We start from the raw sequence: 22667 nt of genomic DNA, 5'->3' as shown, positions 1-22667 counted from the left end.
ACAAATAGCAATTTCACATATCCATTCAAATGAACCACTTTAAATTTGCATGTGAATATGGAATTATAAAAACTAAATTACAATGTTTGTTGTTTTTTTAAACATTTCTATTCAAAAACAAACACAAACAGCCAGCGCAGTTATAGTGTGTACAGTGACATGCGAGACAGTGAATGACAGGAATGTGAAGCAGGAGCGGGGGGGAAGTAGGGGGCAGGCTGAGCGGCAGCATACACACACCCCCGTGGCGCAAGTGTCGTGAAAAAGATGATCTTCCATCCTCACCTCGCAACACAGCTGTCAAGATGTTCAGACCCATGATTTAACCTCCCCACTTCACACTGTTGCGTCCCAAAAACACACACACACACACACTCACACACTCTCTGTACAGTATGCACTACAATGGCTTAGCTGCTTTCAAACAAGCCGGAGCAATGTCATAGAAAACCCGCACAGTGTTATAAATAATCCAGTAATTAGGGTGCACATGGTGAACACTATTGCTGGATCAAAGGAACATTTTACTTAAAGCCCAGTAATGCCAGTGGATGACATTACTGTGAAACACACACACACACACTCACACACACACACAGCAGTATAGCAGTGTATAGAGTGGCTTCAGCCGTCATAATAACAAGTAATCAGGAGTCTGTTTTGTGAAATGGTTCCTGTTTTTCTCTAGCTTGTACGGGACACACATAGCCTACAAATGTGTGTTTTATAGGCACAATAGATACGACAGTGAGTGCGGGGAGGAGTGTGGAGGTGACTGCTCCGAGCGTAATGTCAAAAAGATTAACAGGAATCGAGCGTCAAAGTGACACCTGAGAGACATTTGGCGAGTGCAATAAGCCGTGATAGCCGCACTCCGCTGAACAACAGGCAGGACGGGAAGCAAGACAATAAGAAGGAATCAAACGCACACACATATGTCATTGTGTCGTGGACTGCAGGGTTGTGAGGTGAAGGAATAAAGGAGGAGGCGAGATTTTTCTCAACATTTCTTTTACTGATCTTTTACACTTGTCACAGAACATCACAGAAAATTATCAGAGCAGACTCGCTCTTGTGTTTTTTTGTTTTTTTTTAATATCAGACAATGCAGTTACACGTTCTCGTCTCTGGAAACAAACACTGCTCCGTCCAAGTTTTTCATCTTTAAAAAATACCACAGATATTCACTGGGTTTATCATTTAGGGTTTAGAGAAATGAAAATGAGATAGGCTGGTACTCGGTTCGTCTAGTCGTAGATGTGTCACCGATGCCGAAACAGTCTCTTGGATGCAAACTGTTGTTTTTTGTACATCTGATGAAGAGATAGGACGTAGTGGCAAGGCAGGAGTAATTCCACCTAACAAACCCACTGAGACCATCCAATTCTGGTACCGTCACAATAACGAAAAGAAGAAAAAAAACACTACTGACTGGTATAATTTGTACATTTTTAAACAACTTTGGTTTGGGCTTGTCATCAGTGTGAGGACCCTGATCTTCAGAGGTGCCACATGAGACACACCAACAAACAAGAAACCACTGATCATGCCATCGTGACAGAAAGGCTTATACACGTAGATTAAAACAGGTTTTGCATTGTATCTGTCCTTGATTGATTGATTTTAGTCAAGTAGAAAATGTATAGTCTGTCAACTGCTGCAAAAATGTAGGGTGAGATACAGGTATACGTGTATCTCAAGGGTCTATTTTATTTGTTTCCTTCTTAGTATGCTGACAATATCCCACAACCACCATGACTTCTTTCTATCATGCTCGATTCTAGATGCTTACGAGCCAGGTCATACTGTGATAGGTAGAACACTTGAGTCTCTTTCTTGTTAAGAGATAGACGGGAAAATATGAAGACATCTCTCATGTCATGTAAAGTTAATATGAAGCTACAGGCAGCAACCGCCTTTTGCTTAGCATAAGGAGTGGAAACAGCGAGCTCGACTCTCTCCAAAGGTAACAAAATCAGTCTATTAGCACCTCCGCAGCTCACTAATTAACACATACGATCTTGTTTGTTTAATACGTATAACACCCGATGTAGAAATGGTGTTACAGAGACGGACTATTCCTCGGCCGGGTGCAGAGCAACTGAGTTACTGCTGGTATATAAAGGAAGAATGTGTGGTGAGAATGTGCCCAGTTCACACATACTTCAGACCAGCGCACACATGGTTTTAGCTGAGAGCGGCTGGTAAAATGATGACGCGGAGATTGAACATAATTTGAGATACAGAAACATTGTTCCCTGTAAATGATCATTTTCATTTTATCTTGAATTTTGAAGCATTTGGTAAAATCTGTTTCATAAGGCGCACTGTGAATGAATCATTAATGATCCTTCTGATGATTAATAGCAATAACGATTTAGATTTTAACGCGATGTTGGTTTTCAGAAACATGCACTGAATTAATGGTGTGGTTGCTACAAGTAGCAACAGAGCTGTGCGTAACGACAGCTGCACCGTTGGAGAACCTCGCTGATGCAACACAGTTGGTGAAACCGCACTTTATTTGCCGTATCTCTCATTGACAGGTCTAGTGAGTGCTGGAGTAGGGCACAAGTATCGATATGCAACGACAAACAACAAGAGATTAACCGTGTTTTTACATCCATTTTTCTGCAAACTGCGGGTGTGAAAATGATGCTTGCACACGTGCTCCCGATGGTTGAGATTTACTAAACAGAATCAGGCAAACATGCAGCTTCATGCATCGGATCCCAGAGAGGTATCCCTGTAAAATGAGATAAGAGAGATATTATTTGTTAACTAGTGAGCTCTAAGGGTGCCGGTGAGCGGATTTTGTTAAATTTAAGAGTTTAATTTGATTTAATTATGCTGCAGACAGACTTCTACTCTCTCTTTGATAAACCTTCATCAATGGACAGACCAACCAAACCATAAAAAGCCTCTTCGGATTGAATCTAACTAATGTAAAGGTGGTTTTTAACATAATTAGCTTTTCAAGGCTTTTAGCCACTGCCCTTGAAAGCTGGCTTTAACGTTGTGCATTGTCAAGACCACAGGTAGTGCCAGAAAACATGCAACAAACATCTGGGGTGTGGAGATTGACTTTGCTTTGACCTTTCATAGAAATTTGATAGAATCCCTGCATTTAACTACATGCCTGTGCCCTGTTTCAGTCAAACGCAGTCACTTGGAATGCAAGATACTTAGTAACGAGAACAATTACATTAACACACAATATACATGAATCTATAAAAACACTAAGGCACTTGAACTTGCGATTTAACATTTCCAATGTTTATGATTGTTGTCTCTTAAAATCATCTGAAGAATACACATGGTGCCGCCACTGCAGCGGAGTCGCTCACCATTGCCTGAGACAGCGTCAAAATCAACAGGCACACATCGTTATGTGTGACCCCTGTGTCATAAAAAGAAACGGCTTAAAATCAAGTTTTTAAAATGCTACATCATATCTTGCAAACACACTCACGTACACACACAGAATCACACACTCTCAAATCCACAACCCTTCATTTCATAGGCTTGTTTAGGGTCCTAAAATGAGACCGGTGCACCAATGTAAAGCCCCAATTTAGACCTTTTAGTTTTGTGCTGTGGGGCTTTGAAATGGTCTTGGAGACCCTTCACTTCACGTTTGGGATTTAAGATCCCACCATATAGACCTTAGCCTACTTAATTGTTTGAGAAAACGTTCCAGTGCCAACAGTGGCCAAGAAGCATTTGTGTATTTTTTTTCCTTTCAGCAAAACACTAGCAATATGGAGTTGAATGGAGTTGTCTGTGTGCGATCCTGAAGCATATTAGACCATTAAAATAAAGCTGACTTGGCATAACTATAGTGTAGGTAGCTCATATCTTCATCTGCTATGAGGAGAAATAATCGTCGTCATTGCATTTCCATTCTAACAGACTTAGAATGTACGTAATCTATCGGAGAGCACAATCATTGTCTGTGAGCCCTGCGGTGCCAAAAGCTCACCTTGTGGAGCTCCCTTTCAGTGGCAGTAGAGTTCCACTGACAAGGTCTCACAACTTGCCCGTCTTCCTCCTCCTCTTCTTCCTCCTCCTCCTCTTCCTCCTCTTCCTCCTGCTCTCCCTCCTCCTCCTCCTCTTCCACCCTATCTGTCATGCAGCTGTCCTCCTCTGTCCTTGTGTGTGCGTGACCCAGCAAGGTCCTAGTCCTACATTTCTTGCTTGACTTGTCCTTAACAACATTAAGGGAAGGCCCAGCTTCTCTTCTATCATCCTCTTCTTCTTCCTCCTCCTCTTCCCTCTCCTCTTCCTCATCGTTCTCTTCCTCCTCCTCCTCAACATCATCATCCTCATCATCATCATGCTCTCCTATGGCTAATGTCAGCCCTAACTTACTATGACTAGCTAGCTGAAGAAAAGAGGAGTGAGGTGTGGACGGACAGGCTGAGAGTGCTGCATCATACATGGAGAAGGGGAGGTGGAGGTAGTGTCCTGCAGCGGCTGCCGCTGCGTAGATGCAGCAGCAAGTCTGGGCACAGTCAGGGCGTAGATCCCCCTGTCCTCCACGGACCATTCTGAAGCGCTTACGGAAAGGTGGTCCAGCTTGGGGTGCTAAGCAGATCCGGGTGGGTAATGCTCCGTGAAGTGCCTGGTGAGCGGGGTTAGCGCTGGGTGCTGGGACACAGGGGCCAGTGGCAAATGCTGGGTTGGGAGGGAAGCACCAGTCAGTGCTCTGGAGCAGAATCTCAGCTCGCAGGCGCCGAAGGAGGTTGTTTACAAGGACAGAGCGCCGGAGGAAGGCCTCTGGGTCGTCGATGAATCGCATCTTCTCAAGGGAGAGGCGCAGCACATGGGCACGCTCCTCCAAGACCGGTGCAACCTGAAGGACATGTTCCATTAGATCTATGAAACCTGCTCAGTTAGTTTAAAAAGCCAGACATCCACATTCAGTTAGATTGCATTTCCCAACAACTTTTAAATTACTTGGGTAAGAGTAAGAGTGACTTTTCATCTCTTTTACATTATTAACAATTGCAAATGAAATGTTGAATGTGCAGACGAATAAATCCCCTTTTCAATTATCACCTTTCAGCTACAACATTAAGCAGCAACTCCATACCTCTTTATTCCAAAGCTCCCTTTATAATATCAGATCAGAGCAGTTCCTTATGAGGCTTGTATGCTGCTCTGATTGTAGCCATTGTGAATAAGCACTAAAATGAATCCCCATGTACTAGTAGTGCACAACATTTACTGAAATTCTAGGTGTAGAATTGATCTGCTATAGTGTTCTCAGAAATTCCCATAATGGAAAAAAAAAAGGAAAAATGGAAAAGGAAGTTTGGGGTCCCCTGCTGGAGTTGCTGCCCCTGTGAATCAACCCTGAATAAGCAGTTAAAGAGGAGTGAGAGTGAGGAACAAAAAATCGATCCAAAACTACATCTGTGAGATGCTGTGTGTGGGGCCTTGGCCTGATAAATATGTTCACGCTCTCTGGCTGAGGTAACGTCGAGTGTGACTTCTGTAATTCCCACACTCTCGATTGTGTGAATTCATGATGTATTTCTGTTCATTTCATTTGGGGGAATAGGGAATATTTGTTGAACACATGGACAGTTTTTGTACCATGTGACAAATGATGTTCTACAATAAATATAGCTAAAGAGAGGATGCTTTGATTTCCATGACCTCACTTAACAACAACATCTAATAGACACAGTTACCTAATAATCTGACCGTAATGGTTTTCTTGTAACCCTGTTTATTTACAGTAGTACAATCCACTACAGTTAGTAAAGGTAACCTAGGACACGCTTTGAATGTGTCAAAACTTACGGTCTGGCAGTACGTCCTGAAGCTGAATGGAGGCTCATCATCGTCATCAACAAACTTCCTCTTGAAGTATGCAATCCTTGATACTGAAACATGATCAGGAACTCGCCTGCAGGAGTGTTCTGCAGACAGAATAATAAAAATAATGATAATAATAACAATATCTATTCATAACACTCATGATCTTTATAATGCTCATTGAGTTTCAGTCCACTCAGTCTAACAGTCACCCTGGTTAAGCTTCAGTTAAACCGTAGCTTTAAAAGTAGCCGGCCTATTCTGGCAAAACAGGTTTCTTTGGGAACTCAGTTAATACCAAAACGACTGTTTAACTGACATTGTTATTAAATGAATCCTTGAATTAAACAGACTATGTAGTGAAAGCAAGTGCACATACTGTTGACCTGCTACCATGTTAATTAATTCTGCAGGCTTACCTACATTCAGATCTTCCATTTTGACTCATGGAGTACATCTCGAAAACTATGACAGTAAAGCCCTGACAGACGAATACTGATGGATGGCTCGGACAGATGGGTCAAATGTGGGTGTGATAGACGCAACGAAATCACAAGACAAGAAGGTAAAGCGGTGCATGATCATATTTGGATCCTATTTGGACTATAACGCGAAACGTGCCAATTGCGTCCTCCACCCCATGATGATGCGAACCCACCTCTATAAAAAATTTTCACCCACTGATTCCTTACTCTCATCCACCATTGCTGAGAAAATCACTGTTGCTGCAGTGTACCTGCTGTTCGAGATACGTCTCCTCTATTGTTGAAAGGTAGTGCTTCTGTCGGCGGCGGAATCACACTCGCACCCCCTCCTCCCTTCTGATTGGCTGACGCGCCACAGTGTCATGCCATTCAGCTGAAAAGTTCAATATTTCAACTCGCATGTTGGAGGCAATGGACGCAAAGGACGCAAATCTCGTTTGATTTATCGCGTTTACCACATTGCCAGTAAGGCAAGTAAAGCGCTGAAATCTCGTACTCAGATTGACTTTGTATGTAATCGCGCAGCTTCTATCACTTCCTGTTTGAACGCGGAATTAGGGTCAGGTCTGAAAACTAAGGATCAGATCAGATGTTACGCAGCATCCTTGGTAAACCTTATCAAATAACTTTGTGGACAGGCATGTGGTTCAATCCAGTTTACATAATTGACTGAACTAAGAATGAAACATCTGTGTTTGGTGTCTGTACCTTGTGTAAATTGCTCTTCTGAGCTGCATGGTGGGGTTGGGTTCGACAGGCAGGTCTTGGTGCAACGCTCTGATTCCCATATGGGCTTGTATGTGGAGAGCGGAGGGTCTCCCTCAGGGTCCAGGAAAGGATTCATGGACAAAACTAGGGTCATCTCTCTCTCTGATTCAGGTCTGGAAAAAAACAGAATGGCAATTATTAAGCAAACAACAAAGCTAGTCAAACCCCTACTTAACATACACAAACTTATCCACTTTAAACATGTGGATAAAAAAAACACAATAGTTTATTAAGTAAAAGAATTTGAATACTATATGTAATCAATTCGCACATTAGCACACGATAATCTCCATACATCTGCCAAGCATTCTGCGTATGCTTTGCTAATGATGTGGTAAATGTTAACAAGATGTTTGTCTACGATACTGGCAGATACTTCGGTGTTGCGTGGAGGAGTAACCAGCTTCAGTGCAAACTGCATGACAAATCTGAACGGCAATAATGGCGAGCACTAAAGATCGGCAGATGGGCTGGCAACTCTGTGATATGCATGGTACTGTCACAAATGGGTCACAGATGGAGAGCTGACACCCACTCACACCATGAATTCCCTATCGATTGGTTGGTAGGAGAGCTAGCGAGATGTTTAACACACTCGTTTGGTGAAATGGATCCCACACATCCAGCCGCACTGGGAAGCTGTGTCAACAACATGGTAATCTTTATGAAGTGAAGGAGATGTGCACAGTGTCGGTAAGTCCAGTGAACAATCTGTGAATCTGAAAAAAGAGCCCAGAAGCAACGGAGGGGCCTGAGAGACAAAGTCTGTCGTGATTCTTTGAATCCGAGGAGAGAAACTCTATCATCCTTTTGATCACAGTGAATGCCTGTCATTTGGTTTGCTGTTAATTCCTCCCCTTCATGCAGAATTCAAAGCCATCTGTTTCAGGCATCAGTGGCTGGACCTCCTTGTCACCGCCCTCCCTCCTCAAAACTTCTCCTGCCCCTCCTCTACCTTTACACATCAACAGATATCATCGCCCACAACCCAGCTTGACAGACCTAACCGAGACGACACCATCTCAGCCTCACCCGTTGGGTAGCTGATTAAAATGTCCGCTTCAATAAGCTCCCTGGTTTGCTTGGGTGAACAGTTTTATTTCTGTATTGCTATTCTTGCGTTTGCCTCTGACTGACTAATCAGACACACCTAAAGCCTCTGAAACATCACCTTAGGCATCCAGCCCCAGGGAGTAATGGATTACATAGAACAGCATTGCATTTTATATTTAAGGGTTCAGCGAGCATGCTTTAATATCAACTCCAACAGTGCCTTACAATGCCTGTATCACTGCAAGTGCTGTACCAATCCATGTGGCAATCTTATGCTCCATCTTATATGAACAAGCCAGGGAACAACCCCCCCCCTGTGAACAGCCACTTTATTGTGGTGGAGGAGTTTGCAGGTCCTTGTCACTTATAGCCGGTAGGGTCTCCCAAGACAAACTGCCCAGAAGACAGACATTGGTTCAAGAATCGACTTTCCTTGTATGTAATGTTATAAAAAACGTGGCCCACCACTGTCACCATGGGCCGTGATACACAAAGATGTGTGTAAGGTTTTGTTGCAATGGCAGTTGGGTACTCACGAGTCCCCGCCTGATCACCACTGTGATTGAGTTTTAACCATGTGATCTGTATGTAGCCTGGTCAAGTATATAGCCAGCTGAATTATTTTTTTTTTAAAGTAGATTCAGTTTTTTGGGCAGAGGGGTTTTTGAAGATGCAGGATACAATGCAGGTCACTGGAGGGCTTCATGACATGAAAAAGCGGTTTCTTGGTAAAAATGTTTGATCTATCGAGAGCCGCAGGGGGACTAACGATGAGCCAATCAATGCCACAGGCAGGACTTAAGCCATTGTCAAGCTGTCTCAATATCTTCTGACATTGCAGTCTCTTTTTATTTCACTCCGCTCCATTCGGGGAAAAAAACAGTAAAATCAGAATATTTGGCTACGCATTAGTGTCGACTTAAAATGACTACGATTCAGACGTCAAACATCGGTCTCTGGAGATTGGTTAAAGAAAATTGAATCCTTCCCCCAGCATGCATACCTGTTAGAGTGGAGGCAACGTCTGACTGAAGATGGAAACGGATTGTAATGAGTTCTGTCTGGAATCATCAAACACAGCTATCAGGGCTTGACGCTAGCTTTTGTCCCGAGGAGCACATGTACATGTACATTTAAGAGCACATTAAGCACAAACTTTGTTTATTTTTCCACATTATTGTTTTACTTTTTATTGACTTTGTCTTGTTTTACAGCAGTGTTTGCAGGTGGGTAGCTGGTGAGGGATCACATTCTTATCGCTGCAACAGTAGAGTGGGTGGGATCTAGGCAGGACACGCATCAAACCTATGACGGGTGCAGAGAAGCAGCTGGTGACTCCGGGTGTATCAGAGAATACACACGATTGTCTACATTTGCTTCAGGCCAACAGTGAAAACAACAGAGAAAAGGACTGTAGCACACAACTCGAAAGGTTATCCCCTGACAGTTGGAGCCTGCGACTCAGCTATTGCAGTTTTGGTCCTAATCCATCGTGTTGCATTATGGATTACTCACATTTTATTACATGCTGTCAGAGTCAAACTATACTTGTGTGAGGCCTCCCCCGCAAAGGACCACCAACTAGGGCCAATTATGTCACTGTTATTGAGCACTAGTGCCATGGCTAATTAGCAGCTTTAGCCCTTCTCATTTCCCCCCTGAGCTGCTTTTTTACCCTTAGCTATTTTCCTCTCCATCACCTCCCCTCACTGCTGCTGTTGCTACGTTTGCTTGGGCACAAAGAAACAAGCATGCCATCACTCCCTCTGCCCTCTTTAGGGACCTCCATCTCAACAACCCACCACCCCCCCGCCCCCCCCCCCCCCGCCACCCCGCTTTACCGCCTCTTTCATCCCCCAGTCTCAATCTCTCTCTCCCTCTCTCTTTCTCGCTGACATCCTTTCAACAGCGGTCACAGTCGACAGCTCTCTGAACCGGGGGGGAGGGGGGTGAAAAAAAACAATGAGAATACCGACAGAGCAGCTTCCCTGCATGTACAGCGATACTTCTTGTTCTTCAAAGACGAGGAGGAGGAGGAGACAGTGTGAACAAGTGTGTGTGTGTGTCTGTGAAAGAGGAAGGGAGGGATGGAGGGCTGAGAAATAAAAACAAGGAATGCGGAGAGAATAATCTCCTGGGGGGATATCATACCTCTCATTCTCCCTTTCTGTCTGTATCTCGACGAAAGGTGAGAGTGACTGAGAGCGAGTATAGGCTGCGTGTGTGTGATTGTGTTTAACAGTGATTTAGGGGGGCGCCAACCTGTGAGTATGCACGTGTAAGCGTGTGTGAGAGAGACACTGCTTCACCTCTGTATCCATCCTTCTTATCCTCCGTCTCTCACAGCTTCCCTACCTCTCTATCTCGCCTTCTTTTTCATTACACCCTTTGATGATGAGAAGTTAATTGCAGTGCCAGGGCACGAGACAAACCGTGGGAGGGAAGCAGAGAACGATAGAGGAGAGGAAGAGAGAATGGGGAGAGCTGGAGATAGAGGGAGGGCTGAGGGATGGATGGACGGAATGAGTCAAGGAAAGGAAAGATAAGTGCCTTAGGAGTCTTGTCATGAGTGGAGACAGATCGCCCGCAGGGATGATTTCTGCCGCTGTGATTGACTCACTCCCTCCAGTGTGAGATAGACGTGCGCACACACTCAGACACGCACAGCTTGTACTGTCCTGAAACATTTCAGAAGGAGAGTCAACTCAGGCTAAGACAGTCAACTGAGGTGCCCTAACACCACACAACCACTGTCAGAATCTGGATTTTCACACACATGGGTAGGTTTTCATCAGACGCAGCCTCATGGTATGTGTGCACAAAAGTCGCTGCCACGCTACCAGAATGTCACACACAGCGTGTTTACATGCAGTTTAAAAACCCAATTATATTCTAAGTTTGACCATACCCCCGGTAAAATCTGGGTTCTCATACTCTGGTAAACATACCTAGAGAACTCCTTAAGTTCCCCAATTATTTGTGCATGTAAACAGCATTCGTGTTTCTCGTCTGCGCGTGCTTGCAACTCTGCAGAAGTGGCATTTAAACTGGAAATAGAATAAACCAGGAAGCCACAGCGACGGAAACAACGTGATAAAACAACAATAATAGAGTGTTACCTTTAAACCAAGGGAGGACTCTGCTACGGCAAGTAACATCACTACCAAGAAGACCCGTTTGAGTAGTTATTTTGTCCAAAAGTCGGCAATTTGTGATTTTGATGAAAAAAGATCTTTACAGGCATAACAGGAGCAAGCTCTGAGCAACAATGGACCCAAATTTCAAAGGATCACAAGGAAGGTTTCCTCAACTAAACTGACAGTGGTAAATGTGTCAAATTTATCATGTCAGCTTTAGTCTCAGTCTGTTAGCATGTCATCAAGTGCATACTTAAAGTTATTCTTACCTTTCTGGCATTTTTACACCTTTCTTTTGTATCGTAAAATGCTCCAAATAAGCGTATGGCACACTCAAATATAAAAAAAATCCACCAGGTTTTGAAACTCAAAAATGTTAAATTCTCGTAAATTTCTGATAAAAGTCTGACTTATCTGAATTATTGACTGGCCTTCCAGTGCTCTTTGCCTAGTTGGAGGTCCGAAACTTTGGTCAACAATTCGCTAGCTTATGCTGCTACCATCTATTTGGCGGAGGACGTGCATGTCAAGCCTAAACTCTGCCCCCACAATCTACAACGCTGTGGCCACACAAATTCAAGAGCTAACGTGACTGGATACACTGGAGTTTGGATGCTAGCCTTAGCCTCACGGCGAAGTGGATTGACAAAGATTTGAATTTGATAAAAGGAGGGCTGAGTTACACTCCCTGGATAAAATATTAACATTATTTTATTGCTTTAGTAAAATTTAGCATTTACATTTACGTCTAATGTTTCATAAAGTGCTGACAATGATTTTCCCTGTGTAGGTGACATTACTTGTCTCCCCCCCCAGCACCTACTTGTTTTCACATTTTTCGCCCAAATTGCTTCATAATATCCACAGCAGGGTTTTAATGATGAAAGTTGTGGTGGCTCCGCGGTCGCAGGTATTTATGTTGCAGTATTGAGGTGGGTAAGATATGACCCTGTGCTCTGCAAAGCACCACCTGTGTTATAAATCCATCTGAAAAATAAACCGCCTGACAGTAAACAATAGTATTTGCTTATTTTCTTCATTCGTTCGGTCGTGGCTTTTTAGGAGTGTTTAGAGGTTTCAATTACTTGCCCTGACCCTATGTTTAATACAAAACATTCAAAGAAAAACTGATATTTATGCCAAAAGTGGGGGGAGATTTCATTTGTCCAAGGATTCTGGGGAAGTATAAAGCATGCCTCTAATAAACTTTGTGTTCTCTCTTTTCTCTGTGGCCTCAAAAATGCTAATCGATCCCGCATGTGTTTGAGTGTATGCTGTATCACTGTGTGTGTGTGTGTGTGTGTGTGTGTGTGTGTGTGTGTGTGTGTGTGTGTGTGTGTGTGTGTGTGTGTGTGTGTGTGTGTGTGTGTGTGTGTGTGTGTGTGTGTGTGTGTGTGTGTGTGTGTGTGTGTGTGTGTGTGTGTGTGTGTGTGTGTGTGTGTGTGTGTGTGTGTGTGTGTGTGTGTGTGTGTGTGTGTGTGTTTTAAGTGTTTACTCCCTGTTCTGTTGGCCAGGTTTTTACTAAGTGTTTCCGAGCCTTAGGGGAACGGATAGCAGTGAAAGAGTTCATGTCTGTGGTTTTTGCATCAAAATAGATCCCAGACCGCCCGAGAGGGTCTTCACAGCAATGTGTCAGGACTTAACAGCTGCACAGAATCAGGCAGATAAAATTGTCGAACAGGGAATTCTGCAGAGGATATGAGCGTAATGGTAAGATTTCGCTCTGCCATATTGCATTACAGCAAAAGACATGAGCACACACCCAGTGTATCTGGAACACACGTTAATAAAGACTAACATGTAATCTGTGCAGTCAAAGAACTTCAGAAACAGCAAGAACTGCACAGTTCTTACACATTTGTGTGGCTAAACTGTGATCACCATAATTAAACACAATTATGTGTCTCTGGGCAACATTTTTGATTACTTTTTCTCTTTTGTGTTGCAGTGAAATTAGCATAAACTTGTTAAAATGTCATCCGGTTTAAACAAGAACATCTTCAAATGAATTGCCTTCAATTTCCTCACTTATGTTGAGCCAATCCTTTCTTCTTTTTTCCACAAGATGGATAATGTAATAATAATTATCTGCCCGGTTCTCCATCTTAACATTTGTCTTGGTTAAGCTGATGCACCTGATTGTTACTGATTGTGTGTAAATGTGACTTGATGACGATGTGGAGGGACTCTAAATGGTTCTACGGTGATGCATAACTGTAGTGTATGTTGAACCATGGGCCTTACAGCTCATTTCATTGGTGAGATGCTTAATGTGAAAATGGCTCATTTGAAGGTGGAGACGGGCAGAGAAGTCCATCTAAACGTATTCTATATGTGTAAAGCGCTGGGGAGGGCGTTGACAGTAAGTTATGTGCATATGTACAATGTGAGACAAATCCTTGTTCTACTCTTGACAACGTCAGCTCTTGAAACTGTCAGCCTCTGTGTATGTCAGTACTCATCCCAGTAAAGATGCAGACGGGTCTGTCTATGTGTGTGTGTGTGTGTGTGTGTGTGTGTGTGTGTGTGTGTGTGTGTGTGTGTGTGTGTGTGTGTGTGTTTGTGTGTCTGTGTGTGTGTGTGTGTGTGTGTGTGTGTGTGTGTTTGTGTGTCTGTGTGTGTGTGTGTGTGTGTGTGTGTGTGTGTGTGTGTGTGTGTGTGTGTGTGTGTGTGTGGTGGACCAAAATAAGCAATACATCTTCCCAGTGAGAAGATAAGTGGGCGTAGCCCTGAAAAGAGTTGCCTGTGGTTGCCTTGACAGGAGCCTTAACAGCAAGCTTCCTGGGAGCTCTGTGATCTCACGCCACGCACTTTGAATCTCGTCAGGAAAAGAGAAAACTTTAGGACTGGCAGGGCCTTTCCTGCTCCCTTGCATTTCTTTTTTCGCTTGATGCGTGCTGCCTTTGCTCACACGGCGACTGAAGACTGATGTGATTTGACAGGGACAGAGCAACTGAAATCTGACACATGTGGAGTACCTGTTGTATCTTAATGCCACCTGGTCACCTGCCTCACTTTGAAGCCTAGCCTTTGAATCCTGCCTTCTCTCTTGCATTACATCTACCATCAGTGTAAAACACCAGTTTGTAAGAACACAAAGTGTTAAAAATTTAGGAGCTTATCCACAATATGATAAGGGCTGTAACTAACAGAGTTACATGATATGATTTTCATATTGTGGATTATATTCTCTAGCATTTATTCGAGAAAACATAACTTTAATGAGTAGTTATCAAAAGCAGCATTTTACTAAATAGTCACAGGCATTTATAATAACTGTGCCAAATTACATTGTATCGAATCCTACATAGTAAAGTTTGCATTATTTACACTGTCTTCTCTTATACTTTTACCGGTGTACTGCTACCTTTAGTGATGCTTTACGGTCACTATCAACACTATCAATACGCAGTAATGCCCTACAGTTGGCAGCAATGTGTCACAACAACCCTCCCACGCGTGCAGTATGCATATGCAGCATGTCTACTACTGGAATGTAAGTATGTTATTATGTTTTAAAAGGCTCAGCAAAGGCAAAATACCAATATCAAGGTAGGCATTTACTTTCTACCTGCAACCCATATCCTATTACCCAAAGCACATTGATCTCGACACAATACCAATTAGAAAGAACAGTAATGAGATAAAGAAATAAGGAAGACAGAAGACACAACATCATCTGATAACTGAGAACTCTAAGCCAAGATACAGCCCACCTCTTCTCAATATGGCGGCGCTACATCCCATCAATATGCCTGTTGGCGTGGGGGTGGAGAGTGTGCAAGTGCTGGCATAAGAGGGTGAAGCACACAGCAAGAGACAACAGATAGAGAATATAAAATAGGTGTCATGACATCAAGTTCTCCTTCAGAGTAGCAACAGCAGTGCACCGCACGCCATGAATCAAAATTGCGACACTCTCGCACACAATTAGCCCCCTGCTAGAAGAGTGGACCGCGGTTACACGCTAAAAACAGCCACGCTGGGTAAATGAGACAGAAAAAGAGATGCTTTGCAGAGGTATGTTCAAAAAATCAATCAGTGCAAAAACAGAAAAATCCAGGCTTTTTGGGCTTTCACAAAAGCCTTGATGCAACAGGATCAATGACCACTGCACGCAGATCTCTTCCTTTATGTATTCATGTGCGATTTTAGATCCTTGTACTGTATCCAGCAGTGATTTGTGTAGGACTACAAACAGTACGTAGAGTTGTTTTGTGTGCCTTAAGTAAGACTTTTAAACCTTCATGTAAATCACTGTTAAACAGCCATGCTCCCAACACGTCTCCACTGAGAGGAGAGAGGGACTAAAGCAGCTTCGATGGGACGTCATCAGAGCTGCGAGTCTGGGGCTGGTGCACTTAATGCGACACTTGCCTCCTTGCGCACGTGATGGCTATGCATATTTGCGAAACATTTTTCAGGCATGACAAAGATCTCTCGGGTCACGTATTTCTTTTTTTTACTCAATCAAAGCGGACGAGTCAGTCCCAACTGTACCCTAAACAGGCTAAGTTATTCATTTGGACTTTTCATTTGCCAGTGTTTAAATGTTCTGTATCTGACTGGATATTTAAAGTTTGAGGAAATGTTGAGATCAACAGAAATAGTGACTAACCATGAATATCAATATGGACTTTTATTCATTTTCGTCATATCGCTTAGCTCTATAGACAGTAGGGCTGTCACGATACTGGAATTTCAAAGTAGATACCAAGGGAAATACTTGATGACTTTCTCGATAACGCAGGGAGAAAATTACGAAAAATGAAGGCAGAATTTAAAAAAATAAAGATTCGAACAATAGAAACACAATCAACAACACTTTTAAGTTGTCTGACAGTGAAAAGAAAGCACAACTGTAGGGTGTGTTTTTTAATACATATTTTCAAATTCTCTTATTTGTTTCTATTGTGTTGTAGAGCTCAGGAATTTCTGTGTACGTGAAATGATTCCATGAAGGAGGTTAAACCTTGGATTCACTTGGTGATTAAGTTGTTAGTCAGGTTTCTCCACAGTGTAAACAGGGATCTGCTCCATGCTAATGCATTCAGCTACAGTCCTGTTTATCTTCTGTGTTTTCTACCTGGTTATTTATTGGAAACAAACACTGCGACTATGTCTATAATCAATAAAGGGATGCGTGTTGTTCTAATTGGTACTTAGAAGCTTATTATTATATCCTACGCTAATGTGCTCTTTATGAGTACAGAAAAAACCTGTCCACACCTGATTTCTTGTTTTGTGGTGTACTAGTGTATGCAAACAATTTGTGAATGAAACCGATAAATCCTTTTAGTTCACGACACCAAAACAGAAATAACCTTTCACGGATGTATGTTAACATTTGAGGCTTTATGGTTTTATTATCTAAATCAAGGATTTTCCAGATTTTTCAAGGATACTCTGATGTTGGGACATAAAATAAGAGCCAACCAAGAGGCGTCTTCCCCTGCCCTTCCACTCTTATGCTGCGTTATGTTGCTATTTTCTTTTGGTTGCATCTTAGATTGTGCCAGCTTGCAGCCTGTCAGGAGTCATCAGAGCAGCTTGCAGTTGGTGGAGGGCCGTCTTGGCCGCGGTGGCGTGACTAAGTTGGGCTCATGGCCCCCGGGGTTTTTCGCCTAGCACTCTTCTTGCTGAGTGGTGACACATGTGTTGTGGCAGGGCAGCTGTACGGGGCTGCATTATGGACAATCTGGGGACGGCTTGTTGTGGCTGTGAGGGTTAACAGGCCAGGGGTCTGTGGGTTCGTCACTGCCAGAGGTGGATGCGGCACATTAGAGGGACAAGGGCATCGGAACGTGTTATTGAAAACACAGTTACAGAGTTATTACAGTATTATATAAATCCCTTTTACACTCCCGAACAGACACTGTAAAGGGAATTTCAAGCTATGATTTTTTATATTTGAGTATGAAACAGAAAGGTCGTTACCAAAGCTGATGAAAGGGGCTTGAAATCCTTCACAAATGTTGCCACTTATGATAAGGGATTAACTGTTACATTCAGGAATATGAGGCGTTTTGTTTGAACCTGCATGTTTGTTACCTTTGCACAGCTGCCGAATTCTCGCGGTAACACAAGATCACGCGACAATGACACGAGAGGAGACCGCTCATTTAAAACAACAACGGCATCTCCTCAAGGGTTTGGCTTAGATGCTGCAATAGCATCCGTTCCAGATTCGATTTGAGATTTTCTTTATCGAGGGAAGAGAATGACACTGAAGGCTTTCCTCGCGTTTGATAGACCGATGGTTCATCCAATCACCTGCCAGGTATGTTTGGAAAGCCCTTTCCCAAACAGTTTCAAGTGAGCGCTTTCGTACATGTTGCATTAATTCTGTCTCGTCTAAATGAGTGCATGCTGTTATGCAGGTCTGAATTCACTGCAGACACACGGAGCACAGAGTAAGGCCCTAGAAGGAATCTCTGAGAAAAACAGTTTTTGGGAGTAACTACAGGATTTCAAGGAGAATGATCTCAGGTTGTAAATCCATTTTTTCTCGGTGAAGATGAAGTCATAAGGTCTGAGCTATAAATACATGTCATGTCATACCTTCCTCTGCTTTTGCACTTGTGCAGAAACAAGTGTGTGTTCTCCTTTCCTCTCAAGTTGTCCACCTCTAACTGTGTGTCTTTCTGGAGCACAAAGGCGTATTCATGATGGGGAAGTGGTGCCTGAGGGGGGAAAAAAGAAGTCTGGGGCTACACCCTGCAGTCCTCACACACACACACACAAACACACACTATAGCAGCTCAACTTGTCTTGGCTGAGATCTTATACACAAAACAGAGCAGAGAGAGAGAGAGAGGGACAAAGGGAATGAGATGGGAAGCCCGCCTATTTCATGACAACTATCATCACCAATGACATCCCATTAGCATTTTTGTCTTTCAGTGATAATCTCAACTTTCCTTTGCATTGCAATCTTATCCACTGCACCTGCTTTTTCTGCCTTATTGGCAAATTACAAACCATTCCGCGTTTGTGTATGAACAACACACTTTGAGTGCTGTTAATGTTATGCCTTGCACCAGATCTGCTGAAAGGTAGCCTTTAAAAATGTATTGAATTTCCTTGAGTGTACACTACGTCTGCTAAGAGCCATGTTTTGAAATGCTGTTCCAGATGTGAGACTCTGCTCCCCGCTGAGAGACATGAATGGCTAGGGGGGCTGCAGGCTACCTACAGGTTCACATCCTTAATGAGCAGAAGAGTCTGCTGGGAGCAAGATATGATTGATAGCGCCGCAACAGAACTGGAAGAGGGGAAATCGCAGCGAGGGCTTTTGATAAAGACGATGGGGTGGAGGGCTTTGGCAGGCGGCAAAGAGAAAGAATCTGGCATGGTAACTTGCCCATGCTCGATGCCAGGAAACCCGTCCACCGTGCCGCAGAGCAGGAGTGCTTCCTCTTGTTACAGCCCGTCTTCTCTGGTCTGTTAGTTTAATCAGAGCTGGATGTTCCTCACTATTACGTATTCGTATTCCACCTCCAAGGAAAACAAAAAAAGCAAAAGGTGGAATTTCTGGCAAGTGACTCCGGATGTTGTTGGCAGTGGAGGTGAAGCGCATCCAACCCTGTTACCAGCCCACTGCGCTCAGAGCCTTTCTTTCACCAGAACAGCAGATACAGGAGAGAGAGAGAGGGGAGATAGTATATTTCCTGCCTCCATGAGACTTGCTACTGTATGTTTTTTTTTAATCCTCTGAGGCTAACAGGGTGTTAATGGTCCACTCTGAGCGAGTCGACGATTGTGACATTAAGGCAGCACAGAAATGACATCAAGGAGAGAATTACAACAGCGGCTCAGAATTCAGCTAAATCTTCTAAACCCGCGTCCTTTCACAAGGCAGCAGTAATAGAGGCAACCGCCACTTCAGGATCTGCAGCCAGGAGCAGTTCCCCCCACAAAATAATGAAGCGAGGCTGGATGGATGCCAGGAGGGTGGCTGGTTATGTCAGCCTGCATAATGTGTCGGACCAGGGTCTCTGTCATGTCACACTAGTGAGCTATTGCCATGCCAGAGTCTCATTAATCCTACAGTATCACATCGAGACTAATCAGTCTACTCCAGGTTTTTCAAAACCATGCATTCAGCAAGTACATAAACAATAATTATGCATAAAGCTATTTTGCAAAATCAACAGAATTGCCTTAAATGTTTCATTTTAAGTGTCTTTTGTTCTTTACTTATCAAATGTGTGTTGCCATTGTTCACTTTGCATGATTGAAATGTCAAATTAAACAGAACCAACATACTATAATAAAGAAAACAACCTTATGAGATTCATTTACAAAATAAAACCATAACTTAATAAGTTGCTTATCGGTGCAATGGGCGTCAACAATAAGGGGGAATAGTAGTTTGAGTCCGCAGACGGGATTCATCGTTACATTGCACTCACAAAGACGCTTGAATGCATAAACACGGTTGCAAAAACACTTAAAACTTTTCATTAATAAAGCCCCTGAACGTGACACGCACGGGCACGTTTGTCTCACCTGTCTCGGGTTGTCTTGACCTCGTCCTCGCCTCCACACTTGCTTTGTGATAGCGACAGAAATCCAAGGTGCGTTGATGAAAAATGCAAAAGTCCTAGTGAGTAAAAACAGCGCGTCCCTCCGCCGGCAGCGTTGTTTCTAATTTTAGCCTTTATAACGAGCAGACACGCGAAGCACGCTCGCGCTTCAAACGCCACTTATGTAATTACTAGTTAATGAGCTACTTGTCTAAATACTCTACTTGCGCGCGCGTTTCGCTCACTATACCCGCGCAAAGCATCTCCACGCTCGTAAAACCTCGCGCAGCTGTTGTTGTTTTTTCTTTCTTTTTCCTCAATGGGGGGAGAGAGGTGTCCGTGTGTTGTCCCGGTGCGGAGGTAGTCCATTCACGGTGGTTTCCCGTGCAGGGGAGTCCGAGCAGCTCACGTCGTCCCGGCCGGGTCGACAGTTCATAACGTGACTATGTGGCGGAGACAACAACAGCAGCGCCGCAGCTCCGGCCCCTCCACACACTGAACTACTGCCGAGGAGTTCACGGACGGCTCGGAATTCTCACAATTGTCTTTGGTTCTCCATTTATTTATTATTTTTACAGTGAGTTATTTATTGCATCAGCTTTTGCATTGGTGCTTCGTTTGATTTTGTTCTAAGGATGCAATTCACTAACAGAAAATTGAAAGATATTGGATTTAATATCAATTTTATTGCCATGCAAGAGCAAGAGAAGCAAAGAAAAACCTGCAAAAACTTGAATCTATAAAAAATAAAGGTTGAACATGTAGAATTTTCATTAAAAAGCTATATTAAATACACCCACTGAGCGTTATGAGGGATACAGAATGAGTATTGCTTTTGCATAAAAAATATATTTAGTTCAAATTAATATTTTTAATCATATTGAATTTGCTATCAATTTATTGCCGTGCAAGAACAAGAGGAGCACAGAAAAACCTGCAAAAACTAGAACCAGGGATTATTTTTACATTTTATTTATTTATTTAACAACTATCCTCATCAACCACTATCAGAATCTATAAAAAATAAAGGTTGATTATGTAGAATTTTCATTAAAAGCTACATTCAATACACCCACGGGGCGTTTTGAGGGATACAGAATGAGTATATTTTCCATAAAAAATATATTTAGTTCGAATTAATATTTTTAAACATATCGAATTTACTATCATTTTATTGCCGTGCAAGAACAAGAGAGGCAAAGAAAAACCTTCAAAATCTTGAACCAGGGATTTTTTTGTTTGTTTATTATTATTATTTTTTTTTTTTTAGCAATTATCCTCATCAACCACTATCAGAATCTATTAAAAACAAAGGTTGAATATGTAGAATTTTCATGAAAAGCTATATTGAATACACCCACGGGGCGTTACGGAATGAGTGTATTTTCTATAAAATATATATTTAGTTCGAATTAATACTTTTAAACAGGTTTTAGGGGTTTGTTCTCCCAATCCGGCTGGTAAGTCTGATGTAACACCCTTTCAAAATACGATTTCCGGGTCCAAACGCTCCGTAGAAACAAAACAGACAACAACGGCCGAACATGTGAACAATTACGATATTTTTCATCCATAAGCAAGAGGTAAAATGACAATTATGTTGTTTTTCAAAAACTCAGATCTGTTCAAACAACGGGGAACACGGCGCTGCTGCGGTGTAGAAATACGACGCTTGGACCCAGAAATCATATTCTGAAAGGGTGTTACGTCACAACTTAACAGCCGGATATCGCCCAGCATTGTGGGTTGCCAGAGTTGTCTGTTGTTGGGTGCAGCTAGTGTAGGCTGGCACTGGGTGAAATAGAGTTTACCAATCCTGCAGCTGCGTTATTTGTCCCAGCAGCTTAGTGACCAGATACGGGCAAAAACCAGAGTCAATATAAGCCAAGCATTCACTCCATGGACTGAGATAAAGACGTTCAACAGCATTAAAACGCACAAAATGGCTACGTTTCTCCTTGATCTGTAAGCTAACTTTCATATTTACTTAGCTGTAACGGCTAACGTAACGGCTAACAGTAAATGTCAGTCAAACTACTCTACAATACTTGTTTTTATGGCGTGATGTGCTGGAGGGGACGGGTTCAAACCGGCTCAAACAGACTCCGGTCTCCTGTAGGCTACTGGACCGGGTCTAACAAACCTGGCAACCCAACTGCTGGAATTATGTTTTGTTGTTGCGACTACGATCTTGAGACACTAGATGTCGATGTTCTGCTCATTCTCCATATTCAACCTTTAAGGGTGGCGGTTAACATCATTTTAAAGTTATGGCTTAGTGAAACACGTTCTTGTTTAATTGAAAAAATTATTAATAATCTGGTCCAAACCCCCATAAAATATTCTATTTACAGTCACGTACGACCAAGAAGAGCAGCAGGAATCATCAAATGTTGTCATTCTTGGTTGTTCTTATCACGCTGATATTTCTTCAAGTGGTCATTTTCTTTAATACGTTTGGTTTTAGTTATTTCACGCTATAAAAACGAGTCGAAACGTCATGATCGACAGCTGGGATTGACTCGAGCAGGTGTGTTTGGTGGAGGAGCAGGTGTACGGATGTGACTTTGATCACACTGTGCAGACTACGGTTGCAAAATGACGGATGAGATGACCGATATAGGTGACAGCGTCCTTAAGCGGGATATTTTGGCTCCACTTTTGTACAGTAGGTGGGAGACATGTCGTCCATCTTACAGTCTACAGCAAGGATGTCAAACTGATCCAGTAAAGGGCCGTGTGGCTGCAGGTTTTCATTCCAACCAATCAAAAACACACCTGGTCCAACAAATCAACTATGTGAAGACAGTTCAGGGGATTGAGTAAGTCGAGTCAGGTGTGTTCTTGCTTGGTTGGAATGAAAACCTGCA

General features: G+C 42.9%; 1 protein-coding gene across 1 annotated transcript; it reads right to left on the bottom strand.

The window, feature by feature from the left end:
• Nucleotides 1-1073: 1073 nt before the first annotated feature.
• Nucleotides 1074-20193, bottom strand: sertad4 (SERTA domain containing 4). Its single transcript, XM_083924384.1, has 4 exons — nt 19781-20193; nt 7020-7192; nt 5812-5930; nt 1074-4855 (listed from the first exon to the last, which is right to left on the bottom strand). The coding sequence occupies exons 2-4, from the start codon at nt 7171-7173 to the stop codon at nt 3947-3949; spliced, it is 1182 nt and encodes a 393-aa protein (XP_083780510.1). The 5' UTR covers nt 7174-7192; nt 19781-20193; the 3' UTR covers nt 1074-3946.
• Between the last annotated feature and the right edge of the window lie 2474 nt (nt 20194-22667).

Source organism: Echiichthys vipera (assembly GCF_963691815.1).
Source record: "Echiichthys vipera genome assembly, chromosome: 12".
NCBI classification, from domain to species: domain Eukaryota; kingdom Metazoa; phylum Chordata; class Actinopteri; order Perciformes; family Trachinidae; genus Echiichthys; species Echiichthys vipera.
The sequence above is the reverse complement of the archived record's forward strand: the minus strand, read 5'-3'. Positions and strand labels throughout refer to the sequence as shown.